The sequence below is a fragment of the Tauraco erythrolophus genome, chromosome 8, assembly GCF_009769465.1.
Source record: "Tauraco erythrolophus isolate bTauEry1 chromosome 8, bTauEry1.pri, whole genome shotgun sequence".
Taxonomy (NCBI): domain Eukaryota; kingdom Metazoa; phylum Chordata; class Aves; order Musophagiformes; family Musophagidae; genus Tauraco; species Tauraco erythrolophus.
This window is the reverse complement of record NC_141472.1, coordinates 3,312,839-3,339,957: the sequence shown is the minus strand read 5'-3', so window position 1 is coordinate 3,339,957 and position 27,119 is coordinate 3,312,839. Positions and strand designations below refer to the sequence as shown.

The window sequence follows — 27,119 nt, the reverse complement described above, 5'->3', positions numbered from 1 at the left end:
TTAAGAACCATTGAAATGGCCAGATAAAAGCGTGTTGTCGTTTCGGCAGTGTGAAAGAGGTGCCAGTCCTGCTTTAGAGGTTTGACTTAGACTGCGTATATTTTTAAAAAATATATAAAAAGCTTTTTACCCTGTCACTAAGCAAGTCATAATAGCTTTTGACTTATGGATATCGTGCTTTCTCTTCTCTCAATCCCAACCAACAAAAAGGAGAAAGCATTGAAATGGAAATTTTGACTTCTAGCCTAAGCTTCAGTGAAGGAAAATGGCTTTATAGGGAAGTATTAACAGATTAGACAGACGGTATCTTTCTTTCTTTCTCTCTCTTTTAGAGAAGGGAAACGTTTCCTGGCTGTTTGTGTGGCTTTATCAGCAGCCCAAGATTTTAATTCCATTCCTCTCACTGCTGACAAGACTGAGGGTTTTTTTTTTTTTCCCCCTCCGAAATGAATTTCCTATGAAATCTTCCCTTTCAAAGTTATTTGCTCAGTATGGCATTTGGTCAGTTAAACCCACAGTCTCCTCCTTTCTGGTCCCCATGTCGGAGTGCTCGTTCTTAGGGAAAATAGCCCAGAATAGTTCTTCCTCGTCTAACTGCTGAAAGTCAGGCAACTGGCTGTAAGGAGCTTAAATTTCAGAGGTAGCATGTTCTAGCAAATCTCTCTGGATTTAGCAGCAGCCAGAGGTCCTCCAGCTCTCCCTGAAAACTGAGGCATTACTTAGGTGCCTAAAGATGGATGGAGAACCTCGGGTGTAGGCACATAAGCATCTTAGCCTAAACGCTTTCTCAGGAGCTACAGTCTTAGAGGCTGGGCTGTCATCTTGGTGGGACCAAGGCAGAGACCTTCACTGGAGGTTGCAACTGGCCCACCAGAGCCCCCCAGGTTCCTCCTTTTGATAGAAAACTCTGGGTTTATAAGCACAGATCGCCTCCAAACAGCAAAGGCGCTGTGATGAACAATACTGGTATATTTTGGGCTAAGTGTTCTAGTTGGTAAAGTAGTGCTTAAACAAAATCTTCTGAAGATACCTGCACATAAGCAGAAAATTCTTCTCTTGCAGCTTGTGCCTGATGCAAACCCATTTTTAAGGAATCTTTTTGGAAAACATCGCTTTGGGCTTATTAACGCAGTAACTGGATTTTTCCTAGTTCCTTTGGACAAAATGCTCTTTTTTTTTTTTTTTTTTTTCCTAGCTGCATAAGACAGACTATTTCAGAATTAACTCATTGCCAAACTGGGAACAAAAGTGTCTGTAGCTTACCTGGGTTTATGCTAGCATCTGGCAACCCCCATGGCAGGGGGGTTGGAACTAGATGATCTTTGAGGTCCCTTCCAACCCAAACCATTCTGTGATTCTGTGATCTCAACACGTGCCCGTATCGAGAAAGACATATATCGTAGGGAGATAATAGTTGTGGATACTGATGATAAAAGAACAGACGAAATGCAGTGAGATGATCAAGCAGCAGCTTTAAAATGAAACATACTCACCAGTTTTGAATGTGCTATTGTTGAGGGAGCTGGCGTAAAATACATGGACCCACGAGCATGTGCCTAATTTTAGGGGTGAGGCTGCTCTCACTGAAGTGAATGACACCATCAGCCAGACAGATGCAGAAACAAGGCCTAGGGTTCAAATTTCAGATCTGCTGTGCATTGAAGTGAAATAGGAAAAACGGGGACCTTCAAAATTCTGCCCAAGATGCGACCAAGATGACAGCCAAACCCAGCTTTTGATCTGCTTCTTTCCTCTACTCAGAGTTCTCCGTATTATTGTCGATCTCAGGAACTGGGGAAGGAAGCTTTAAGTTGGAAACATTGTCAATTTATTTTCTTTTTGGTTTTTTGTAGGTATTTTCTTATCAGCTCACCCGTATCCTGGAGGACAAAGTCAAGAACAAGTAATGTAAGAAGATCTGTTTGGCTGATGCCTGAATTGTTTAGCTTGAAGAGAAGCAAACCAGCTTCTTGGAAACTATAAAGCAGCCTAAATTAGTGAATATCTTTCTCTAAATGATGAAGCTGCTCTCTTCCTTGTCTTCATTCCCTCTACACATGAATAGCATCCTGCATGCCACAGAGCTGCACATTCCTGTTAGGGTTTCTTTGCAGAATCCCGTATAGATCTGGAGGTCGCGGCTACAGCATCACACCTTTTTGTGCTTTGGCACAATATTAGTAATTACATAATTTTCCTTTGGGCCTTTCTGATCAATGCTGTGGTGTAGTGTTACGACTCAGTGCTGTGAGTCCTTCCAGCTAGGCGTGACTTACCACCAGCAAAAGATGCTGGCGCAGAATCAGGACCTCTTTGTGCCTCTGCAACGAGGGGGACCTGCCACGTGGACTCACCATGCCTGTCTTTCTCCACTTTCTCCCCAGGCTCAACAGCTTACTCGACATCATCGTTTCGATGTCTGTTTTGGTTGGCTACTCTATCACAACGGCAAGCTTTGTGCTCTACGTGGTAAAAGAACATCAAACCAAAGCCAAACAACTCCAGCATATTTCAGGCGTTGGGATGACAAGCTATTGGGTGACTAACTTCGTTTATGATCTGGTAAATAATTCACATTCTTAAATGCACCAAGAGTAGCATTACACAGCAGGGGGGGGGAAAAAAAGTTCTTTATTTAAAGTTGGTTGCCTAGACTTCTTAATATTATTACTACCAAGAGCGTTATGTAGTAATTGTTCTCCAAGGCATCGAAGACTATTAAATGTGAACCGCAACACTGGATTTTGCTAAGCGAAGGCATTCCTTCTCTCTTGAGTGTATGCAAAACACTCAGCACATTTATATGAGAGCAACACAGAACAGGCCAGAGCTTGATTTCAGTTTTAACATGCAAGCAGCAAGCTGTTCTTCTGTTAGCTTGCAGGGCTAGATTAGTTGTCATGCAGACTCTACGCATCTGGGGTAGGGCTCTGGGGCTTGAGGCTAAAGCCATTTTGGAAACCCTGGGAGTACAGGGAGTGACATTAGCAGACATCTCACAACTAACATTCCCCTGTTGGGCAAAAATCCATTGCTGTGTTGAATACTCTCTTTAAGATTCTCTATTAGAAAGGTTTTTAAGCCAAGGAAAGCTACTAATGCAGCTATATGCCTTCCAGGACCTGAGCAAGTTCCTTTCTACACTGCTGCACTGCGCTGTATAGATTTACCACTTTGTTCCTATAGATAGTTGAGCTCCCCAGCTCTGTGCTGCATTACGTGGCACAGGCATGCCCTTGTTCTCCCTGAAGTTAAGTTTCCCTATGGTAAAGAGAGTTAATAGCACTGCTGGAAAGCGTCGCTGGGCTAAGAGGATAAATATGCACAGTGTCTGTAGACTAAAGTGCTTTGTGCCTTATGAATTACCTTTGGTGCACGGTGTCAAACCCTCACATAGAGACCTGCAAGTGCAGACTATCTCTGCTCGTGAGCTTTGGCATTGCCAGCTATGCTATAATGGTGATCAGCTCTACGTATCCAACAAATTTCTGTTGATGCACTTCTGCTAGTGCCTAAAATCCCAGTGATGTCATCAGTTCCTGAAACTTGAAAGGGGTCTGAAGGGGTCTGAAGGCAGCGTGGCTGCAGTCTGGCTTGGCAGTCGTAGCACAGGGGTGAGGATGGGGCAGGCCTGTGTCTGCTTCCCCGATCCAGGCCCTTGCTCCAGCGTATTTGTAAATCAGCCTGTGGAAAATCCCCAGAGTCCTTGCCACAATCAGTATTCAGTGGGCTGAAACTAATCCAGCGCTCTCGGCAACTTGATATTTCTCAGTGAATCCCTGCCAGTAAATTCTGTAAAATCCCAAAGCTGGGGAGGAGAGGAACCTCTTAAGGCAGACGTTTGGTAGGTCCCTGGTTTGACTCGACATTATAAAGACTAGATTTACAGGGCACAGTGAAGTAGTCTGACTGCAAGGCTAACAGAAAACCCAAAGGGGTATTTTTCATTCACAACCTTAAAATAAGGCACTTTCTGCTCACAGTCCTGAATGCTGAGGCTTAGCCTACTCAAAGTGGCTTTGTGAGAATTCATTTGCAAGACTCCCAAAAGTCTCAGGAGGACTGAGACCCCACCTGTATTTGGGTTCCCTTAGAAAACCCAAGTTGCACTGGTGGGACCGGATTCAGAGCTGGCGTTGTAGACTCTGCATAGTTCTAGAAAAATTTTTAAGAATTATCGTCCTAATAACATCTTTTTAATATCATTTTGCAGGTACTTTTTATGGTCCCTATTGGACTCTCAATAGGAGTTATTTCGTCCTTCCAGATACCAGCTTTCTGCAACAATAATAACTTACTGGCCGTATTTCTTCTGCTGTTACTGTTTGGGTGAGTGTGGAGCTTAGTTATTTAAATATCACGGCGCAGAGTGAGGAACTGGATAGTGCAGGCTGCTGCGGTTTGAGATCCGAGGGAGTCTTTTTTCTTCAATGTGCATTTTACAAATGGTGACTAGTTGCTCCTTCCAGGAGCAGTGAGCTAAACTACTGTTGTCGTGCCTGCTTTATTCAAAGCAAACTCTACGTGAGGGTGTGAAATATTCAAGGTCACAGAGGCAGCCCGAGCTGTAAGCAGGTGCTTACTGAACTTTTGCAAAGTTCAGGATATAGAAGCATTTCAAAATCAGAGAGGAAAAAGGAAAACAGCAGCACAATTCAGGAAGACTTAGCAAAACTATCTCCCTGGCTTTGAATCCTCCAGGCCCAGTCTGTCTGCTTCCAGTTGGGGCTCCATGTTCAAAGTACGTGCCATAAACTTTTTCTCCAAATTCTAAAACGGATACAAAGGCATTTTTCCTTCTTTAAGCTCCTGCAACACGGAAACCTAGTCACATGCCAAAACAGAAGTGTTATATTGTCTGAGGTCTACTTTGTTTTCAGTTGCACTTTGAGTTACTGTAGTATTCTCTGCACTGTTGGCAATGTGTAGATATGCAACGTTTTCATGGATGTACCTGCTGGCTGGGTTTTTCAAAGAAACTGGAATGGCCTTCATCGTTTATGTCTGCGTCAACTTGTTCTTCGGCATCAATACCATCATTACTCACTCGGTTGTATTTCTGCTCTCCCAGGAAAAGGCCACGGACCAGGTAGGAACTCTACTTACTAAGCCCTTGGTGAAACGACAGAAGGCTTCCTGATGAGTGTGGTGGCTTCAGTCAGGTCCTTAGCAACTGCCTGGCTTCAAGATATTTGAGGTAGACCAAGCAGAGGACACTAGTCGCAGGACTTAACGGGGTTCCCTATAGACAGGACACAAATCAAATACGAATCTTGCTCGTCTGTAGATCATAGAATCGTAGAATCATAGAATGGTTAGGGCTGGAAGGGACCTTCAAAGGTCATCTAGTCCAACCCCCCTGCAAGGAACAGGGATATCTCCAACTAGATCAGGTTGCTCAGGGCCTCGTCCAACCTGGCCTTGAACGTCTCCAGGGATGGAGCATCCACCACCTCTCTGGGCAACCCCCAGATCTGCACCCCCAGCAAAGAAGGAAATGATGGTGACAGAGGAGAGAATCCAAAAAGAGAGGTAGAACTCCGCTCATGCAGAGGAGGGAAGGAGATGGGTGTAGATGTTTGATAAAAAGTTGGTGGGGACTTGGAACCATTGCCAAGTTCTTGCAGCACGAGCTGTGGAGAGCGACAACTCGATGTCATTGCCCTGAGTCTGACACGTGCTGCTCTAAGCCCAGCACCGGCTGTCTGTCATCTAGACCTGTAATGCAATCATCTTCTCCCTGCAAGGATGAGAAAGGACTCAGAGACAGTGATGATTCCCTGAAGCAAAGCCTTCTCTTAAACTGAGATATCCCAGGGAATCACTGGGATAGAACGTACGCTTTACATTTAGTTTTCCTTTTTTATAAAGGGCAATTGCTTTGTAAAACAATAGCTGGGTTAGATTTTTCTCTCCAGCTGGACAGTGCTTGTTTGGCAACCCCCTGGATTTTAGGGATGTGCAATTATGATTATCTTTCATCCTTCTGTGCCCCGGTGGCAGGGAGTCAGTCTCTTTCCATGCTGATTTACTGCCTCTGCACTGGCTGTGTGCACTAATCCTTTCTTCTGCTAGAAACACCCCAAATCTCTACCTACTGGAGCTCATAAGTCTAGGACTGCCCTTCTATGTCTATTAAAGCTAAATCTTGTGGTTTATGGAGATGTTTGTCCAAGGAAAACAGGACAGTTGTCCAGAGGAGCAAGATGGTGGAGTGGGCTGTGCCCCGCCGCGGGCCGATGCAGCGGCTCTGTGGTTTTGGGATTCAGCTCTGGCTCCTGGGTGGGTTTCTGGCTGCTGCATGCACAGAGTGAGGCAGCTGGAGCAAGAACAAGGGAGTGCACGGAGAAGTGGCTGCTGTTTACTATGGGTGATCACAACCTCAGAACTGCCTGTTGACTTTTCTGACCTTGTGCCTGTGAAACGAGCTGTCTCCAGAGCTCTCTGCTCTCAATTTATCTCTGCTCTGAGACACCAGCAAATCCCAATGTAATTGTTACACTTCAGTCCCACAGTAAAACCTATGAATTTATTCCATGAATAAAAACAGTGACTGACTGTGCTGCTTTTTTGGTTTTTTTTGTTTTGTTCTTTTCCAGGGCTTGCGTGATCTTGCTGAAAACTTAAGGCACGTGTTCCTTCTGTTCCCACAATTTTGCTTTGGCTATGGCTTGATTGAACTGTCGCAGGATCAGGCACTGCTGGGCTTCTTAAAAGCCTATGGAGTGGACTACCCTGACAAAACCTTTGAGCTGGACAAGACCACATCCAAGCTGTTTGCCATGTTTATCCAGGGCACCGTGTTTTTTGCCATTCGTCTTACAGTTCACGACAGGATGATTCAGAGAGTCTGGAACGACATCCTAGAGTAAGTAACATCTGGAGCCTTGCAATGCAAACAGACCAAGCCAGCCCTCAGTGGTTTCATTCTGGGCTCTTGCACCATCATTGTCAGTTACGAAGCCCATAAATTTCCAAAGACACTTTGCAAACATGGAGTAAGTTTTCTCTGGCAGCAGTCCCAGTACCTACCAGTAATTAGACTGTGAATTAATAGAGATATACTTTAGTGGAGTCCCCTGGTAGTCCTTGCTGGCTGAGACTATGGCCCCCGTTTCGGGGCTCTGGGTTTGGTGGGCTGATGTTCAGCTGGTTGGTAAGAGCAGTCAGTCCATAGACAGCTGTTTGAACTTCTCCATCTCTTCTGGATCAGGTGCACACAGGCAGGAGCAACAACTGTCCTGCCACCTGCATTACAAGCGCGTCCACAAGGCAGGACCTCCTCCAGCTCCAAATATTTACTGAAAAAGATTAAAAAAAACAGGCAGAAAGAGAACATTGGGGTTTTTAATTCCCTAAATGGTGCGAATATCAGGAGAGAATAGAAACTGTCTGTATATGTGTATTTTTTGCATGCCCTGGGATCTCACAGGAAGGCTCCTTAGTATCCCAAGCACACATGCCCATTGCTGTCTGCTTGCCAGAGGGTAAAGTCCCCTCTCTGCTCTCTACCCTCCCCATAGGTTCCTGTTTGACAGAGTGCACGGCAAAGCATCGCTTCTGCCACCCACGGCTGAAGAGGACGGGGACGTCCAGGCGGAGAGGAACCGGGTGGAGTCTGGCAAAGCTGACTTCGATGTGGTGCAGCTCCAGAATCTCACAAAGATCTACCACCTTCCTCACAAACGCATCGTGGCTGTGAAAAACATCAGCCTCGGGATTCCTGCTGGAGAGGTAAGTGAGGGGAAAAGGCTGTGGGCACCTTCTGCCTTGGGAACGGAAACTGGAACAGATCCACAGTCTGTCAGCTTCTCTCCCAGTCCTTGCCAGTCTCTGAGCACAACTGTAATGGTTTGTTCTGCTCTGACCTCTTCCTTCTTTCCTTTGCGTTATTTATTGATTCTTGGGCTTACGGTAACGCCTAAAGGCTCCTGATGGATATGGGACACCAAGTGACAGTTTGAAGGCCCTAGAAAGAGGAGAAGTAGATGGGACAGTGATGGAGCTGTATTCAGAGCAAAATGTCTGCATGTTGTGTTTGTACAGCACCTAGCACAGTGCAGTTTTGGGGGGGTCACTGTGGATTACCATATGGTAAATGAAGGCAGCAGAATTTGTCCAGTTGCAATTATTCACCTAAACTGCATGGGAGACAGTGAGTCAGGCTGATCCGCTTGTATTTCCCACCAGGGAAAGACAAATCACTTCAGCTGAATGCACGTTTTCATGAATCAAATCTTAAAACTAAAGAAAAAAAGATTCTTTGTTCATGTCGATGCAATTACCTGCAAAAACACTGACTCGTGAGAAGAGAAAACACAGGAGCACACAGAGCACCTCTGAGACCCAGAAGAAAGCTCATGGGGCCTCTGGACACCAGATCCTACCTCAGGCTATGCACCTATTAGACACACATCCTTGATTCTTCACCATATTAAACAAACGGTCCCAGTATAAGCTGCACCATAAACAACCTCCATTATAACGCTGGTATGCTCTGAGTACCTCTGCTACTCTTGCCATTCATCTTCCTCAAGGGTTTGGAGAAAAGCAGGGACAAGATGCACGGAGCACTCATCTCAGAGCAATATTTCTGCGTTATAAATACAGCACGCTTACCTTTCCACTTTTCTTTCCCACACCCCAGTGCTTTGGCTTGCTTGGTGTGAACGGAGCTGGAAAGACGACCATCTTTAAGATGCTGACAGGCGATATCGGAGCATCCAGCGGAAGGTTGCGGGTCCAGGATCATTCTGGGTATGGAGGATGTGATTTCTGGGGAAGGCGCGTGAGCAGATCAGCCTGGGAGCAGTTTTTAATGGCAAAGGAAAAGAAATGTAAAAGTCTGAAACGAAACAAAACATTCAAACCAGAGCAAAAATAAGTAAGGCAGGAAATTTCATCCTTTGGAGAAGGTGTGGTTGCTTCCCTAGGGTTTGCATTTTGCTGTCGTACCTCTGCTGTTCTCATAGAATCATAGAATCATAGAATGGTTAGGGCTGGAAGGGACCTTCAAAGGTCATCTAGTCCAACCCCCCTGCAAGGAACAGGGATATCTCCAACTAGATCAGGTTGCTCAGGGCCTCATCTAACCTGGCCTTGAACGTCTTCAGGGATGGAGCATCCACCACCTCTCTGGGCAAAAGTGATGTTTCAGTGTTCTCAGTGATGTTTCTTTCACTTCATTCCCTTGCACATGGGATCAGACTCAGATCCTCTGCTGAGTGTGATCCCACTTCTGAGCTGGTGTCTGGAGACCAGTAGGACTCGTCTCAAAGCGCTCTTTAACGGGATTAGGCTTGGTGGCAGCTGTGACACCTGAAGTGCTGGCAGTAACTGGAGAACCACAGACATCATGGCTGACAGACCTCACAAAAACAGTTCTTCCTTTGCAGAACTGAACGCCTAAAACCCAAAGGTCTGCAAATTCATGGCATTTTCCCTCAAGGGTTGGGGAAGGGGGTAGGAAGCAGGAGAAGGGGTTTTTCTCTCTCTTATCTGATTCTAGAGTGCATTGGCAATTCAGTGTGTTCCAAATGAATTTTGATGAAGTCGACTTCCTTCCACAGGTCCTTGAATGACATTAGTGAGGCACACTGGTCGCTCTTTGGCTACTGTCCTCAAGAAGATGCCTTGGATGACTTGCTGACTGTGGAAGAGCACATGTATTACTATGCCAGGCTCCATGGCATCCCAGAGAGAGAGATCAAAGGAGTGAGTAATGCTGGACTTAAAGCATTTTCCAGTTATTGAGAGCTTTTACATTGATTTAATCAGTCTTTTGATAAATGGATGCGCGCGTGGTAATTTATGCCTGGACACTGTTGTGAAAGCGGTGCTCTTTCTCCCATAGGTCGTACTCCAGCTTCTCCACCGGCTGAATCTGACGGCCTACAAAGACAGAGTCACCTCTATGTGCAGTTATGGCACCAACAGAAAATTGTCAACTGCTCTGGCTCTCATTGGCAATCCATCAATTCTGCTGCTGGTGAGAAACGGGGGCCTTGCTTGAGGGGGAGAGGAGCCCATCTCTGGGCTGGCAGAGGTTCTTTTGACAGTCTGGCAGAAGTTCCTCAGGCACAGTTTACAGGACACTCTCTGAATGCCCATGCTTAGCCTCACAACATACGCATCAGAGGAAAGTTTAGCAAGCACCCAGATTTTCTTTTGAGGGCATCAGAGAGTGGTGAGTCTGCCAGTTTCTCTGTTAGCATCTTTCAGAGGTCAATAATAGATTTGCCAATTAAACTTTCCTTGTTTCCAGCTCTTTCTTGTCTTGTTTTTTGGGTTTTTTTTGTATGAACTACCCTGCACAGTGTTGCAAGGAAAGCAGCATCCAAAGCTCCAAATCTGTAGGAGAGCAAAGGAGCAAGATCTCTCAGGATTAGAACTTGATATTTAGGATTAGAACTCTCAGGATGAGAATCTCTCAGGATTAGAACTTTCTAGGTTTGGCTTCGCTTTGTGTCGTTCACTTTGAACTTTCCTGTACTTCCATGAGATATGTCATTACTAAAATACACATTTTTGTGCAGTTTTTCCACTTACTGTGTTTTGAATGTGTGCAGTGCTCCGTGAGCAGGTTTGCCAATATTAAATTTGATACCTAGTGGACATAAATCAGTCCAAATGTCTCAGTCAAATCCATAATGCAATTGAAGATAATGCTTCTCCTTAATCTGTACCACTGGAAGCTCTCCCGTGGGTCCTTTCTAGCAAACATGACACCAATGATGAACCTAAAAAGAGCGCAAGCGTTAGGAAGATCAGATTTTGGGGTGCAAAGTTACATTCAGTCCTGTCTTTCCCAATAGGATGAACCAAGCTCTGGAATGGATCCAAATGCTAAGCGTCACCTTTGGAAAATCATCAGCGAGGAAGTGCAGAACAAATGCTCGGTGATACTCACATCCCACAGGTAGGGCTGGTTTGGCTCTGCCACCCGTTTCAGGGTCTGCAGGAGGTATGGAGAGCCTCATCCTTCAAACTCCCTGTTGATCCTTGCAGAGTTTCAGGGCAGAGAGCTGGCAGGCTTGGAGGTTCATCGTGGCTGAATGTGGGTGCCCACATAGCCCCACAACACTTTAGGGAAGATCAGGAATGTTCTCCGATTACTAAAATAACTCTTTTTTTTATACCTTCTCAATGACTAATTGGAGTTTCTTGGTTGGTTTTACAGCATGGAGGAATGTGAAGCCCTCTGTACCAGGCTGGCCATTATGGTGAACGGGAGCTTTCAGTGCATTGGCTCTTTGCAGCATATCAAGAGCAGGTCAGCAAAATGTACCTATTTCACTTTTACGGAACGGCATGTGGAGTTCGGAACCTACAGCTCCGAGGGCTCAGAACATGAGACCTTTGTTAACGGGGCATCAAAATAACGTCATTTTCTGATTTATGTTTCTCACCACACCATTGAAATCCTGCGTTTTCTAGTCTCTCACAGCCTTTTTTCCCAGAAACGTGTTCCCCAAAGTAATCTGTTCGCTGCTGAAAATGTGAAATGCATGTTAGGGTTGAGCTTCGATTTTATTAGTTATCACAGTAGCTCAGCTTCTTATTAAGATTCACTCCAGGTTAACAACCCTGACCCCATTCAAGCTGCACTCTGCCTGGATTCGATTTCCCCAAAGAGGCTGTGCAGCACTCTCAAAGGATTTTCTGTATATGTTTCTCTTTCCTACTGCGTTAATTGTGATTCTCTTTTTTTCCCCTAGGTTTGGAAGGGGATTCACTGTGAAGATGCACTTAAATAGCAACACAGTTAGCACTGAGATGCTGACAGAGTTCATGAATTTACACTTTCCGAATACATGCCTGAAGGTAAGCGGGACAAACGCTTCCAGGAGAGGCCCTCTCAACCCCTTCAAATTAACCAGAGGATCTTGCAAGACAGACATGTTGTAACACACTGGGCACATAGATCATAGAATCATAGAATGGTTGGGTTGGAAGAGACCTTAAAGATCATCTAGTTCCTTGGAGACAAGGATGTCATGTGGGACAGTGTCAAATGCTTTGCACAAGTCTGGGTAGATGACGTCAGTTGCTCTTCCCTTATCCACCAACGCTGTAACCCCGTTGTAGAAAGCCACCAAATTTGTCAGCAGATCCATGCTCTCAGAGTGTAAGAGATTCGTACATACACACTTGCCATTACTATCAGCAACATTGTCCAAGGCTTGGAGCACCCAGGTTTTTGGTGGTTTGAATAACCTCAGCCGAACAGCTGCAGTGATCCTATAAGGCAGCTGTTAGGTGACGGTTATCCTCTGCCTCTGTGAATGGTCCCACCAAATCCAGGACTGCCTGGAGATGCCCTTCATATTCGGTGGGTAATGAGATGGTCGGGTGCTTCCAGTAACTGAGTAACTGAGTCACACGTCCCATCTGTTGTCCATAACCCAAGCTCTGCACTAATCAAAATGGCAGGCTCAGAGCTGGAAAATGCTATGGCTACCCTCGAACTTCCAGCTCTGGGGCTTAGTTATCATCTCCTTGTCACAAACCACAAAAAAACTCCCAGTGGGGAAACACCAGTCAATACTGGACAATAAGATTCCTCACCTTGGGGAGCCAGAAGGAGAGAATACACCCTCTGCCCCTTCTTTCTCCCCCAGTTTGGCTCCTCTTGGCTTTCGTTCTCAGCCAGAGAGCCATCAGATCTGTTGGCTCTCTTAACTTTACCGCGTCGTTCCTGTTCCGACAGGATCGGCATTTCAACATGGTGGAGTATCACGTTCCAGTCTCTGCAGGAGGGGTAGCAAATATATTTGACCTCCTGGAAGCCAGCAAAGCAGCCTTCAACATCAGGCACTTCTCAGTGAGTCAAACGACGTTGGAGGAGGTAAGGAATGAAAGATGCGTGGCCATCCATTTAAAACCATTAACAGGGGAGCAGGCTGATGGTTACACATAATGGACTGCTGCACACAATAGACTATGTTTTGAAAGGGATTTCCATCTGTATTCCTCCTGGGAATACTTTATCAGTACTACTGCTTCCAGATACCTGTGCCGGCGCTAGGAAAACGTGCACAGAAAGCAGCCTGTAGCATAAAGGATCTGTTCTCCCCTCTGCGACTGCTGATTTCGGCAGCCTCGTGGGTGTGGGTGAAGGGCAGGATTATGAATCACCCCCGTCTCCAGTGCTGAGCTTTCCACCAGTCCTGGAAATTTGCTTAATTTCACTCTTTCTTGTACGGTATTTGGGTTGTAAGTTCATTTAGCATTACTCCAAACTTAGCTTCATGGTTAAGTTCCTTCCATTTTCCCTCGGAAGAGCATTCCCACTGGCATTTAGGAAATGCATCAGCTGAAGGCATGCTGCAAGGACTGTCCAGAAGAAATCACCCTGTTGAGCATCAGCATCTGATATATTAGGTCTGTCCCAGAGAGAGGAGCAAAACCTGCCGCCCTGTAATCCTACAAATCATTAAACAGAGGTCTGGGGGAGGAGGTCCTCAATAATCTTTTAATAAGGGGCAGTGGTTGTGAGGGAAACGGGCAGAAAACCAGCAGGAAGCCCCAAGTCATGTTTTGTGGGAGGACAGCTTGGGTTTGTGTGTATGCAAATGCGATTGCAGGTCGTGTTCTAGCACGAATATTTTCTGTATTCGTTAGATCCCGTTCAGACAAAGACTGCTACGTGTGATTCTGCATCCCTGCCTCTATCATATAGATATCACCCCTGTCTATATCATCTGTCACGTTGTGTGTGCACAGATGTCAGTCACAGGCAGATGGGTTTATAAAGGAATAATATGGCTGTATTACCCTGCGATCAACACGAACCGTCACGCGGGCATCGCCTCGCTAGGACTTGTGAAACACGAGCTGCAGGACAATTAGGGTTTGTCCAGGAATGTACCTTTGCATCCTGGTGTTGAGGTACAGAGGCGTGCATCCCTTTATTTACATGAGCCCATAGAAGCCCAACATTTGCAATTCCCAAATCCAGCGTGAATCCATTCCTGAGCACTCTCTCCAGGCTCACAGCCAAACGAACAGCCATTCCTTTTTTATATTCATTCATATTACAAGTTACCTATGCTGTCACAGACGGAATGTTTTCCTTTAACCTTCTAGGTTTTCATCAACTTTGCTAAAGATCAAGCAGATCCTGACGGCGTGGATGCAGGTCCTGATGTGACACTGGACAGCTCTGACACAAGTAGCCAAGACAGCACCATAAGCTCCATCTACTGAAGGGACTCAACCACAGGGCATCACAGAAGCTGGGGAAAAGACCCGATGACCCCTCGGGGTTCTTCCAGCCCTGTTTTCTATGATTCTGGGATGGTGAAGATAAAAAGTCCCGTTTTCTTAAAGTCTTTTTTTTTTTTTTTTTTTTTTGACATGCACTTATTTTGTCACTAGGAACATGGTAGGCATTTAAGACTGGCATTTGGTTACAAATCAGGTTGGTCTTTCCACAGGTTCTTTTTTTTTTTCCCCGAGTTCTTGTTTTATGATCACTTTAAATGCCTGTGAGGACTTGGTTGGCATCACCTGCTTGCTCGTGGCCATTTGCTTACAGCAGAAGTGGCCGTGACGGAGCAGAGGAGCTGTCGGCAGTGCAGGGTGTTTGACAAAAAAAGCAGCCCCACGGCTGCCCTCTCTGAAAGCCCACGCTCTGCTCCTTGCTCCACAGCAGATTTTCTGGGGCACCATGAGAAAGTGGCTCCGTTTTGACAGGTTCCCCGCCGGTGGAGTGGGGTTCCTGGCCTTGCCCTACCTCGCAGGGGTGTTGTGAGGACGTAGGTGTCACGTATGCTGTTGGTGGGGGCCGTCTTTGGTGATGACATAAAGCTTATCTGTGTGTGTGGGTTATGTCAGTACAAATACAATTATTTTAAAAGTCAGCACTTCCAGTGTGGTTTTTTTTTGTTGTTCCTGTAGTTTATTCCAGCTCTGTGTGACTCCTTGAGTAAGTCCTCCAGTCCCAGGCAGATCCTGGCTCTTGGTGCCCTACGGAAGATGGTTCCACCAGCCAGCCCCTTTCTCCTTCTGGCTGGTGTTCAGGGCTTCTCCGTTACAGCAGAAGAATGGTACGAGGTAGGTGTAGTTGTTGAATCCTCTGATATGAAGAAGTTTGCTTCAGAAGATCCTGTTTCCCTGAGCAGAGAAAAAGCAACGAGCATCCTCCTTGCTCAGAAAACCTCCAACTCCCAGGGAGCTCTGCCTCTCTGCTTCCTTTTCGGCGACCTTCCTCCTCGACACCCGAGCGGCGGCTGCCCCTGTAACTCCAGAGCTGGGTTTTCCCACATAATAAGGGATAATTAGCTTCTCCTTCAAAGACTCTGCCCACTGGCTTTGAATGAGACCTCTGCCTGCCTTTGAGCAGCAGCGCCCCAGTAGCTGAGTTCAGCACACCAGCACGCACATCCTGCTTTTTTCCCCCCCAATCATTAATAGGGAAAAGAGTTTCATATTACTCTCTGTTATCCGTATCAGCATAAGGCCTGAAAGAGTTGGGTTTGGGTCAGGGCAGTGGTGTACGTGGTGCTATTCAAGCACATAATGAACTTCAAGTCTTTGAGCTCAATAAACTTACTGGTTTTGGGAGAAGAGATTGCTGGTGAAGCCCAGTCCTACTTACCTCGTGACACCTGGGAAGGCCCCTACGGCACCCGGGATTGGGTTCACACAAATTATTCCAGCCAAAGGGTTTGGTGGGTTTTTTCTTCTTTTCTTTTCCCCCCCTCCAAAGGGAATTTGAGCCAAAGGAACTCTAGATGAAAGCTGCAATGACACATCTTTCTCACCCTGATCATCAGAGGTGTTTCACTGGTTCAGTTCCCATTTGATGCTAAGGCTTGCTGAGATAATCACGCGAGGAATAGGTACTTTAAATATCAAGGGAGTTCGGGATTTGGCAGTGGGATACTGAAGTTCAGAGTTTAGCTACAGCAAGGAGGTCACATTTTCTCCTTGATCTTGGTGCAAACTTCTTACTGATAGCAGGAGGAGTTCTGTTATGGATTGATGGTATTATCAAGCCTTGAATTATGCCTCGACCTGCTGACTGTAATTAAAACGGGAATTCAGCTTCTTTCCAGAATGCATTTGACACCTGCAGTTTATAAGTAACTGAAAAAGCTGCCCAGACATTCATTGCAGCTTCTATTATTATGTCTCCAGTTCTGCAAAAGCTCTTTTTTTCTCATTTTCACTGCATATCTTATACAGATCACAGTATAAAATTAAGCTTTTCTCTAATAGAGGGCTTGCGCTCCCTGCAAAGGACTCAGAGCATGAATGCCAATGATTTAAATGCAGCCTTGTAATACCAATCAGAGTATTATTTTATTATGTCCATGGCTTTGCAACTGCCAGGGAAAGATGGATCTTCAGACTCTGTCCAGATGTACTTTACATTTAATCGAGGGAGACTGATACAAAGCTATTCTTTTGTCCCTTTAGAGCCTACTAATCAAACAAAAAAAAAATAAAAAAAAGGAAAAATAAAAAGGAAGTGATTCATTGGAATACTTCAGCAAGTTGCAGTTTAATTGGGTAAAATAGAATTTTAAAAAAAAAAAAAAAAGCGTCCTTTGAATTTGCACCCAATTCTGGCATTAATAGAAACATCTGCTTCACGCGAAATGTGTCACAGCCATGATATACGCTCCCCATTTTCACTTGCAGGTAAAAATAAAACATCTGCTATTGCAACCGAGTCTGTAGGTATTGGTCCAAACAAGCCAAAGTTTACATACTTAGGAGAATTTAATTGAAACCCGCGGAGAAGCAGTTACAACCGCTCAGGGGGTTGAAGCATCTGGCGAGGAGGTTGTATATAACATCACCAGGGGCTGAATTACCTTTTGTGCCACGTTACAAACATCCCTGCTCCCTGCAGAGCCTCGGATTCAACCTGTCCCTTTCGGAGGCAGGACACACCCCAGGCTCGATTCCGGGCCGATAAATGTGACAGCTAATACTAACCTGCCACCCAACACCAGCTCCAGGTTTCTCATCACCCCTTTGTCTCCCCAAGGAGGGTTGATTCTGGTTCCAGGGAGTGACCAGACATGCAGAGCCCTGCCTTAGAAAACAGCTGAGAAAACCTGTCTTAAAGATGGCCACGAAGACGATCCGAGGGCTGGAGCACCTCTGCTATGGAGACAGGCTGAGAGAGTTGGGGCTGGAGAAGAGAAGGCTCTGGGGGGATCTTATTGCAGCCTTCCAGTACCTAGAGGGGGCCTACAGGAAAGCTGGAGAGGGACTTTTTACAAGGGCATGGAGTGATAGGACAAGGGGCAATGGCTTTAGACTGAAAGAGGGGAGATTTCGATTGGATATAAGGAAGAAATTTTTCACTCAGAGGGTGGTGAGGCACTGGAACAGGTTGCCCAGAGAAGTTGTAGATGCCCCATCCCTGGAAGTGTTCAAGGTCAGGTTGGATGAGGCTTTGGGCAACCTGGTGTAGTGGAGGGTGTCCCTGCCCATGGCAGGGGGGTTGGAACGAGATGATCTTTGAGGTCCCTTCCAACCCAAACCATTCTGTGATTCTATGATCCATCAGGATCATCCCTCTTCACAGGGAACCTTCACCCTGCCGACATATGGGTGTCTCAGCCGGTGCCCCCCGTTGTCAGCCCTCTCTGCATCCCCCCTGAAATTTTGCTTTATATAACTGTGTTTTTTTTAAAAAAAAATAAAGCCAGGCAGCCAACAAGCTCGGTCCTTTCTTTGGTCTGAGCGGAGAGGGAAGAGCATTGGGAATGCTGACCCTGGTGTCCCCGGGAGGGACGGAGGAGCGCTCTGCGTACCACCGCACACCGCCTCTCCGTGAGCGGGAGATGAATGCTGCAGTCCAGGGGGGAAACAGGCTTTTCATCCCACTTCTTTATGCAGTCCCACTTCAGCCACCCCAGTAACCCTCGTGCGAGGCAACGGGGAGCAGCAGCTCTGGGCGAGCCCTGCCGGCTCCGTGTGTTAATTGGAACTGCGCGGGCCTCAGCTGAGCTTCATTTAAAGATCATAGAATCTTTAGAATGGTTAGGGCTGGAAGGGACCTTCAAAGGTCATCTAGTCCAACCCCCCTGCAAGGAACAGGGATATCTCCAACTAGATCAGGTTGCTCAGGGCCTCGTCCAACCTTGCCTTGAACGTCTCCAGGGATGGAGCATCCACCACCTCTCTGGGCAACCTGTTCCAGTGTTCTACAACTCTCAAGATGCTCCAAAATATTCCAGACACAAGGTGCACGCAGCGCCGTCGCTGTACGAGTCCGGGGCCAGGGAGTCGAAGAGGAATTTCGTAATTGGTTATGTGGATTGTGAGGCTGCTCCGAATCGGTTTTGTGATTGGAGCTGTGGGCTCGGAGGCGACGGTTCCAATCTCCCTCCTGGTTCTCCCTCATTTCTCGCTCCGTGCTGCTGCGGAGAGCACGGCGCTTCTCCAGCCCCGTCCTCGCGATGCGACAGGCCAGCCAGGGCTGAACTTGCAGGGTCAGAAAAGGTCAGGCAGGGGCTGAGGAAAGCTGTTGAGAAGGGCCAACAATTCTCTCCGCCCCAACCACCATCGCAAATATAAATTCAGGGTCTAATTGGAATTTTTTTGGCTCACTGGGTCGGATCAGAAAACATGTTTGTAGGTCAAATGGACACATCCAGGTAAACATAACTCAGTGACTAGTGAAGTGCAGAAGCAGGTGATGCCCACAGACCTGCTGTGTATGTGGAGTCGCTCCTGGGATCCAAGATTTGCAGGATCCGACCTCAGAACAGGCTCAGGATGGGGCCCCAGCCTGTCCTAGGGGCTTCAGCTTCCTTACCTTGCTGTAGCTTCACTGAAGCTGCTGGGTTTTTTTGGCTTTTTACAAGCCAAGAAAAATGTATGCTCCTGCACTTAATAGGGGAAAAAGGGTTTTTTTTTGTGAGCTGGTGGAGGAAGAAAAATGGATGTTGGATGGCAACAGCACATAGCGTGATTTTACTTTCCTTTTTTTTTTTTTTCAGACAACAGCTGTGATCTTGCATAGCTATAACAAAATATCAACAGTGTATTAAAAGAGAGCACAACAGAGAAAAGAAGCAGTGGGGAATGACACACACACAAAAAAAAGAATTCGCCAGAATTATTATTCCATGACAGTATTTAAATAAAAAAAAAAAAATCCCTCTAATTAATTTAGTTGTTCAGAGAGAGGGTGAAAATAAGGAAGATGGCACTGAAATAGTAAGAACAACATTAGTATGGGACACAGCCAGCACTAACTTGCTGTTGGCTCTGCTCCTCACGCTCCTGGCATACGCAGCGCCGGTAATGAGGGAGAAGGATCAGCCCCGCGGCGCTGGGGTGCAGCACAGGGCTGGACCAGGCCCCCCAGAAGGACTGCAGCATGGGGGGAGCTGCACAAGGCCACCCGAAAGGGGGTCAGTCTTTTGGGCTCCATGTCACGGTACGATCCAGCAGCACATTCTGAAACCAGGGAGAATCACAGTGGCCATGTTCAGGCCAGGGTGAAGAAATGATGCAGCTTGTGCTTGTGACCCATGCAGCAAAGCTTGAAACCAGGTCCTGGGGGGTGCAGCCCCCCAGTTCTTTGCTAATTGCTGCTAGAAGAGACTTTTGGAAATAGGCCATCACCGGGGAGAGCAATTGTGAGGGCCCCGTGCTGGGAGATGAGAGAAATTAATGGTGGTGCTCAAAGCAACAATCTGATCATCCACCCCAGCCTCCAGTTTAATGGAAGCTCTTGAATTTTAAGCAGTGGCTCTTTCACTACAGGCAGGCATGTTGGGTTAAAATGAAGCATCTCCTAGAAAGAGCTCAGCTCTCCTCCGACTCCAAAGAAGGAAACAAAAGGCTGCATCTTCAGACGGCAACAGAATTTACGGTAACGCAGACGAGGTAAAATCTAAGTGAAGACAGGGTAATAATTGAGGTTTTTACCTCCATTAGTGGGTCAAGGTGAACTCTCAGCCCAGTTACCAGCTGAAGGGGTTTTACACAGCCCACCACTTTAAAGTGTGGTGGCTTTTTCGCAGCTAGAGCCTAACAAATGGAAGTGTGTGATGGGGAGGAGGAAGCTGGACGATATGCTTCTCCATAACCAGACCCAGTTGGGTTATTCCTGTGCAAGACAGCAGTGAATTTAAGTTAAAATGATACCAACCAGATTGAAATGCAATTAAAGGAGTTCCCTTAGGGTTGCACATCCAATTAGTAGAGTACCTTTAATTACACCAGTGCAGTTTCAGACAGACACATGCCGAGAGGACCATCAGCACAGACCTGCAGTCTGCCTGGTGACCCGTATCCATGAGGGCTCCAGAGAAGTTATGCATCGGTTTGCACCAGCAAGTCCACTCCTCTTCTGGGGGAAAAGTTCCTGGGGTGGCCCAGCCTGGCCTAGGAGCAGGGTGACCGCACCCAGTGCTCCTCAGGGTGTCAGCCCAGCTGTGAGCACCTCTGCAGGAGGGCTTTTTCCCTTGCTCCTGCAGCCTCGGCATACCAGGGCCAGCAGTGCAAAGTCTTTGTGGACAGATGTGCTTTGGGATGGATCATGAGGGATGGAGCTTGACTGAAAGAGCCCTGAAGCACCTTCTCAAGGATCCTGTCTTTGCCCGGTGGCTGCAGTGGGAGCCTGGAGAAGCTCTCAGGCTGCGTTGGGGCCCTTACCTGCGCTGGGTAACCAAACCACCAAGGGCTGCCTCCTATCTATCTTCAGCCAGCCCTAGGAGCAAGGCAGAGGAGAACCACAGAAACCGTTTTCAGCTTTGTAAGAACAATTTTCTCTAACAGATGATTGCTGGAAAGCAATTAAGATCCAGGTGCTTCTGAGAGGTAAGAGATTTCTACACTTTTTTTGTACACAGGGTTTCTCTCTTGCAGTGACTGAACATACCGTGCTCCCAGGAACTGTGGAAGCTAAAGCATTTGAATTGACTTTGATAAGAAAAGTAATTAAAAAATTAATAATGCAAACATTAAGAAATGCTAGAAACACCAGAGTACTTCTAGATGTTCCTCAGCCATCTCTAGGGAGTTATGTGAGGTAAAAGAACTCCAAAGTTCCTTTCCACCTCTGATCTTGAGCGTAACACCACCCTCAAAGCAGCCAGATGCAGCAGGTGCAAGTGAGGAGCGTGGTCCTTGGCTTGGAGCCTTAGTCGAAGTCCCTGTCGAAGCCTCTTGCTCTCCCAGATTCCTATTCAAAATCCTGTCAAAGAGAGAAAACAAAGCTGAAGGACACTCTGCCCATTGTACCACCAAGCCTGAGGGCTGGTGCGTGTCGATAACCCAGGGACCCGATTTTAAAGCAAAATCACATCAGCTTGCACCACATCGTGCCCTAAGATCAATACTGACAGGTGCACAGAAGCACGTGCTTCAGACATCTTCGTGTGCTCCTCAAGTGCTAAGTACCCTCAGTGTCCGTAAGAGGAGCAAAATTTGGGACCGTAGGCTTCATCAGATGAACAATTATAATCTCTCCCATCCGTCAAGCGCAAAGCAGGCTGCGCTGCCGCTGACTCCGTTCTGCTTCAGGAACCCGGGAATTCAGAGCCGCACCTGATCAGCCAGACAAGGGCAGCTCGAGGCTTGCTGGGAAAGAGAAAGAGAGCGATTGCTCGGGCTGACTTCTTTATTCATTTTTTTATTTTTTTTATTTATTAGCCTTCAGAGCCTCCCTAGAAATTATTAAAGCTTTTCCAGGGAGTGCAGCACCGCAAAGGGAGCGTTTACTCACGGGCTGGTGCTTCCCGCTGTGATAACCCTCTGCAGGAACGCGCCGGAGCGGCTGTACGGGTTTCCTCCCTCGCACGGGCAGCGAGGCCTCTCCTTTGACCTGCTGTCTGCATCTTCAGCGTTTGACCATCCTCATCGTAGACTCAGAAAGCAGCTTTTTTTCACCCGCACACAGCTCTTCGCCACGCATCGGTGGACGGCAGCAAAGGCCAAAGCTTGGATGTTTGCTAGAAACCATCTGGTTGTCTGTCTGAGGTTCACCGAGTTTAACGGAGCCTCTTGCTCCTCAGGGTTGGGTTAGAAACTGGGATTTGTGAAACTGGGCAGGATTAGGGAATTCCACAGAGTTGCAGCAATGGGCACCTTCACTGGGAGGTTCGGGGCTGAAAACTAGGCAGTGTGTGTGCACCTAAGGTGCAAGGCTGTGCTTGGGGAGACTGCTCGTCAACTGTTCTCCCATCAACATTCATTTCTTAAACTGGAAAACAGTGTTTTCACAAGGAAAAAACCCTCCAAAAACCATAAACAACAACAAAAAAAGCCCAAACTGTCAAAGGTCCTTAGTGCACCAGATGCCTGAAGGGACGGAGATGTTGGAAACGGCTCAGCCACGGCCATCTGGAGGAGGGATGGGACAATTTGCTCCACACGTGGTTGCCATGCATGGTAATTTCAGTGCTTGAAAGCTCCTATATGATGTTGCTATAGTGCCCCTTTGCACAATATATCGTCGCTTTTCACGCTGAGTTAAACGGGAGAGAGTCATGCCAGGACTGCCAAGCCTCTGTGTTACTCCTCAGCCTCATCCAGATAAATCAAAGCTGCTGCGTTGTGATTCCCTCCCACCCCCCTCGGCGTTTCGGAGCTCAAGCCGAAATTACCGGGTGAGATCGCTTGGCCCGTGTAACGGAGCACGCCAGCCTACGCGGTTCTATGAGCCCTGGAAATAATCTTAAAAAACGGGAAGCTGGTTTTCCATCCACCCAGCTGTGACGTTGAGGTGCTCGCCGCTGATCTAATGAAAACGGGAAGGTCCGTGTCGCTGCGCTTTCCTGGCCCCAAGGGCCCGTTTGTGGGATGGAGCAGGTAAAAGGAGCCTTTTGGGCTTGGATGGCACAGGGCAGCGGGATGGAGCAGGTAAAAGGAGCCTTTTGGGCTTGGATGGCACAGGGCAGCGGGATGGAGCGGCATGGGCGCAGGGCTGGGGATGTTCACAGGCTCTGGGAGGAGAGTTTTTCTGCAGAGGAGCTCGCAAACCATCTCACTTGCCTCCGAGGTGAACCAAAGAGGAGGGATTAGTGGGAAACCAAAGCACAAAAATAGGGGTTGCTGCTTACGGCAAGGTACATTTGAGTGACAGACCCGGATAACTCGGAGGGGAGGATGCCACCACAGTTTTGGCACTCTTCCTCACAGAGGCTGGTGACGCCGGCTGTGCCTCCAGGCCACAGGGAAACAGCCCCCACGGCTCTCGGTTCAGCCTGGCATTTCTTCTGGCAGTTTATAGCAATCCTATTTGTGGATCAAAATGCAGCCGTCAAGGCTGCTTGTACAGGATTTACAACCTGGCCTCAAAATACGGGAGAAAAGAAAAGCTGAACTCTCCTTTGATGTCTGCAAGTCTAAACTGCAGACCTGAGCTGCACACCCTGTAAATAAGGATCATTAATCATCAGCTAAGCGGCACACGGTTGCTGTTATTTATTATAACAACATAAATCATCAGGAACTGCTATCATGTTAATTTGGATTTAGTATGGATTAGTATAGAAAAAAAGAATATCCTTACCTATTTAAAAACATATCCACCCTTACTTGTAAACACACAGAGATGTGCTGGGGCTTTTGTTCCTTAAGTTTCCACCCGCTAGGAAACGAGTTGGGAAAATGCTCGGAGAGCTCTGCACGTGAGGGTGTCCAGTGGTTCAGGCCAAGCTGCAGCTGAGCAAAATCCGCCTTGCGATTCCACGCTCGCTTGGCGCCTTGGGGGAAAAGCAAGAGCGGGAGGTTTCCGACACCTTTCGGGGGGGCAGCTCTCAGCACCACGGCCCAGCAGGGCACGGGGCTGGTGCTTCCCAGGTACTGCATCGCATCCACATATCGCCGTAGTAACCCCTTGGTTTTCCTCATTTTTTTATTTGCAGCTCAGCTCTGGCTTTTGCATTTAAAAAGTGTGAGGCATGGGTTTTGCGGGATGCTGGAGCCCTCTGCTCCTGCCTTTGGAAGGAAGGTTTAGCAGGGGAGGAGCATTTTAATTTAAATTAAATTTCCATTACCCACACATTCCATATAATGCCAGTTATACTCCTTGCTGCTATTTTTTTTTTTTTTCCCTGATTGGACTTTACTCAAGCTAAAAGGTGGGACTGAGCTGCTCATGCACCAGAGGCAGGAGGCAGAAGTACTGGTTTGTCCTCACCTGGTGTTTCGGGTGTGGAGCTCATGCCAGGGCGGAGAGGAGTCCCCATCCCTCCCCGCAGAGCCTTTCTGAATTTGGTGGGGATGGAGCTTTACCCCACAGGGATCCTCATCTTGGTGCCCAGACACAGCATCTGTCTCTGCCCTTCAGCACTGGGATGTAGCTGGGGGGTCTACTCAACCTCCCCAAAATAACCTGAATTCTTCAAAGTGAGGCAGGTTTGTCGTTACCAAGTCATGGCAAATTTCTACCTGAAACAAGCCCAGTACCGGCAGTCCCAGTAATCCCAGTAATCTATTTTATCCTGATGAAACTGGAGGTGCTGAGCCCTGACCGATGGTGTGGAGATCCCTGACCGACTTTGTGGAGCACGTGGCAACCAAAAGGTAAATTTAAAAGCAAAGACTTAAAAGGGACACTCAGCTGTACGTCTTCAAAAGGAGAAGGGGAAGGGAATTAAATCCTGACAAAGGCACCTTGATGGAAAGGCAATGTTCCTGCTTTCTCCATTTAAAAAAAAACAAAAAAACAAAACAACCCACAACACCCAAAAAAGCAATGTTTATAGTGGAGCAGGCGCTGCTCTCGGCGTTTTCCCTCGGGATCGGACTCCAAACAGATGCAGGGTCCCATCACGCTCTGGAGCTGCGCTCCGCTGCCCCATCGCCCCCTCGGCAACACCAGGAAACCTCGCCGAAACCTTCAATGTCACCGGTGCCATCTTAGCTGGGGGTTAGTCCTGACTGAGAAACGGGCCTTGATATTTGGGAAACAGAAATCGGAAGAATTAGGGTTTGGGATTTTAAAATTGAACTAAAGGAGAATTTCTCCAAGCGTTGAGCCAGAGCTGAGGCTCGCATTAATTAAAACTGGGTTAATTATAATAACTCTAGTACAATAGGGATAATAAAACAGAACTAATTAGAGTGGGGCTAATAATAAGAGGGTTCGAGCCACAGCAGCCACTGTACAAAAGCTGCACTCAAGTTCTTCAGAAGTTTCCTTGGACTTGTATCCCAGTGAGCTCGAGGGCAATCCAACATCTAAAAGCCGCTGCAAAGCTTTGACTGCGTTTTCCCCAGCATCCAGGCTTGCGTCGCGCCGGCCATATGGCTGCCTCTGCCTGCTAGCAGATTGCACCAAATATTTTCCCTTTTTAGCGTGGCTGAGCAAACAAACACCATCTGCGGGGCTCATCGAGGGAAATCCTGGCCCCCTCGGCGCCAACGGGAAGGCAGCCACGCGCATCCGTGGGGCCTGATGTTTCTGCCATCCGTGCCTTGAGACGAGAGCTTTTCTCTGGTCCTCGTCTCTGCCCATCCACCGAGTTGAGGTAGGACCTGGCATTTTGCAAACAGATTTAAAATTCAGATTTTATTACAGAAACGATGGGTCCCATCAAAGGAGACCACCTAGCGATGACCCAGGCTTGTGGGACTGCCTTGGGTGGTGGTGGGTGGAAGAGGGCAAGAAGGCTTTTCTCTGGTTGGCTCTATGCACACAGGTATTTCTTGGATGTATCCATGCTGCCGGGAGCTTTGGGCGTTTTCCAGCCACGCTGGAATCCCTGGCCCAGGTCTGATGGTGATTTCTGGTCCGGCTTGACCTGCTTGGAGCCAGAGGTCTAGGTGGGTGGCTGACGGGGAGGTGCAAATTATTCCCTGTTCAAACCTTTATTCCTTTGGAAGGTAAAATTCCTGGGAGGGGAACTGTTTGATATGGAGGGTCTGTGCCATCCATTCATGCACCCCAGCACTGGTGGGGAGCCCCGGGAGCAGGGGAGCACCAGCAGCTGTTGAAGCAGAGGTGTGCATGTGGTCCCCAGCTGCATGGCTGGGTGCAGGGCTTCCTCCCGCTTTGTTTTTCTCTGTTACTTGCCTTTCTGTTGGAAACCCCTCTTCTCCCAACCCGCAGAGGAAAAAACCAGAAGGATAATCTCAATTTTGTAAAATCCCCCGCAGTTTTGACTGAGCTGGGGATTCACGGCGAGCTCCTGCCGAGTGACGGGCTTGGTGGACGCAGGCGTAAATTACCTGTCACCTCGGTTGCTTTTCCGCTCATGCTTCCGCAGCGCCGGGTCCAGAGCATGTGCTCTGACCAAATCTTTTGTACAAGTGCCCTTTGGATTTAGCAATTTGCACGGTGAAAGCGGAACCGCTGAACCACAGGCTTCTCTGCTCCTGCCTTTAATTAAAAATGCCATGTCTAACACCAGCAGATGTTCCCGCTATCGAGGCTCCACTAATAACGTAACGCTGTGTAATGCAATGCTGGCCGTGATTTTTTTATTGTTATTATTTCCTTTCGGGAATCAAATCCCTCAGTATTTGAAACCTTCAAACTTGCTAGTCTAACCAATTACTGCGCCGAGCGATCTTAGCAGCCCTGGCGTCTTTCAAGTCGGCGCTGCAGCCCACGACGCCTCTGAGACCGCGGTGAGCTCGCGGGGCTTGGGGCGTGCAGCAAAATTGGCCCCAGAGGGGCAGCCCGAGGAGCAAACTAAGCCTGTTAAAGGCTTTGATCCAGCCGTTCGGGGAAAGAGGGAATTCAAAGCGCGAGGCTGCTCGTCCTCTCAGGTTTTTTTTCAGTCTTCTGCTGAAGCGGATCCATCCTGTCGCTTGCTGTGGGCGCTCAGCACGTGGAAGCTGAGCACCCTTTCCTGGTGGGGTGCAATGGTTTCGGGGTGTGCCGCATATTGGGGTGGACGAGAGGAGAAGGACCCCCTCTTCGCAGATGCTTGGGGTCTTTTAATCCCCAAGAAAAACGACCGACTCGTGAGACTTGAGGGAACTGCCTCCTTGCCGTTACGTGATGAATCATGTAAGTTTATATTTATTGAAAAACAGCTGGAGGCCTTCGCTAACGACTAAAACATCAGGGACCAGTGTATTTACATAAAAGGGTCTTCACCAGCTGGGCAACACTTTGAAACGAAGCAGGAGGTAGCCTCGTTCGAAAAAATCCAAAGATTTTTTCCCTTACTCGTCAGCTGGGA

At 47.6% G+C, this 27,119-nt stretch overlaps 1 protein-coding gene across 2 annotated transcripts in view; it reads left to right on the top strand.

Moving 5' to 3' along the window:
• The window catches only part of ABCA12 (ATP binding cassette subfamily A member 12), an 86,347-nt gene extending 72,139 nt beyond the window's left edge, over nucleotides 1-14,208 (top strand). For both annotated transcript variants that reach the window (XM_086616151.1, XM_086616150.1), the window contains 14 exons: nucleotides 1,854-1,908; nucleotides 2,385-2,562; nucleotides 4,214-4,329; nucleotides 4,930-5,089; nucleotides 6,600-6,868; nucleotides 7,524-7,734; nucleotides 8,648-8,757; nucleotides 9,570-9,714; nucleotides 9,854-9,988; nucleotides 10,815-10,918; nucleotides 11,180-11,272; nucleotides 11,718-11,823; nucleotides 12,710-12,847; nucleotides 14,089-14,208. In XM_086616151.1, the coding sequence (XP_086472277.1) occupies nucleotides 1,854-1,908; nucleotides 2,385-2,562; nucleotides 4,214-4,329; nucleotides 4,930-5,089; nucleotides 6,600-6,868; nucleotides 7,524-7,734; nucleotides 8,648-8,757; nucleotides 9,570-9,714; nucleotides 9,854-9,988; nucleotides 10,815-10,918; nucleotides 11,180-11,272; nucleotides 11,718-11,823; nucleotides 12,710-12,847; nucleotides 14,089-14,208 (1,940 nt within the window). The remainder of the gene's footprint in view (nucleotides 1-1,853; nucleotides 1,909-2,384; nucleotides 2,563-4,213; nucleotides 4,330-4,929; nucleotides 5,090-6,599; nucleotides 6,869-7,523; nucleotides 7,735-8,647; nucleotides 8,758-9,569; nucleotides 9,715-9,853; nucleotides 9,989-10,814; nucleotides 10,919-11,179; nucleotides 11,273-11,717; nucleotides 11,824-12,709; nucleotides 12,848-14,088) is intronic.
• Nucleotides 14,209-27,119: the final 12,911 nt, after the last annotated feature.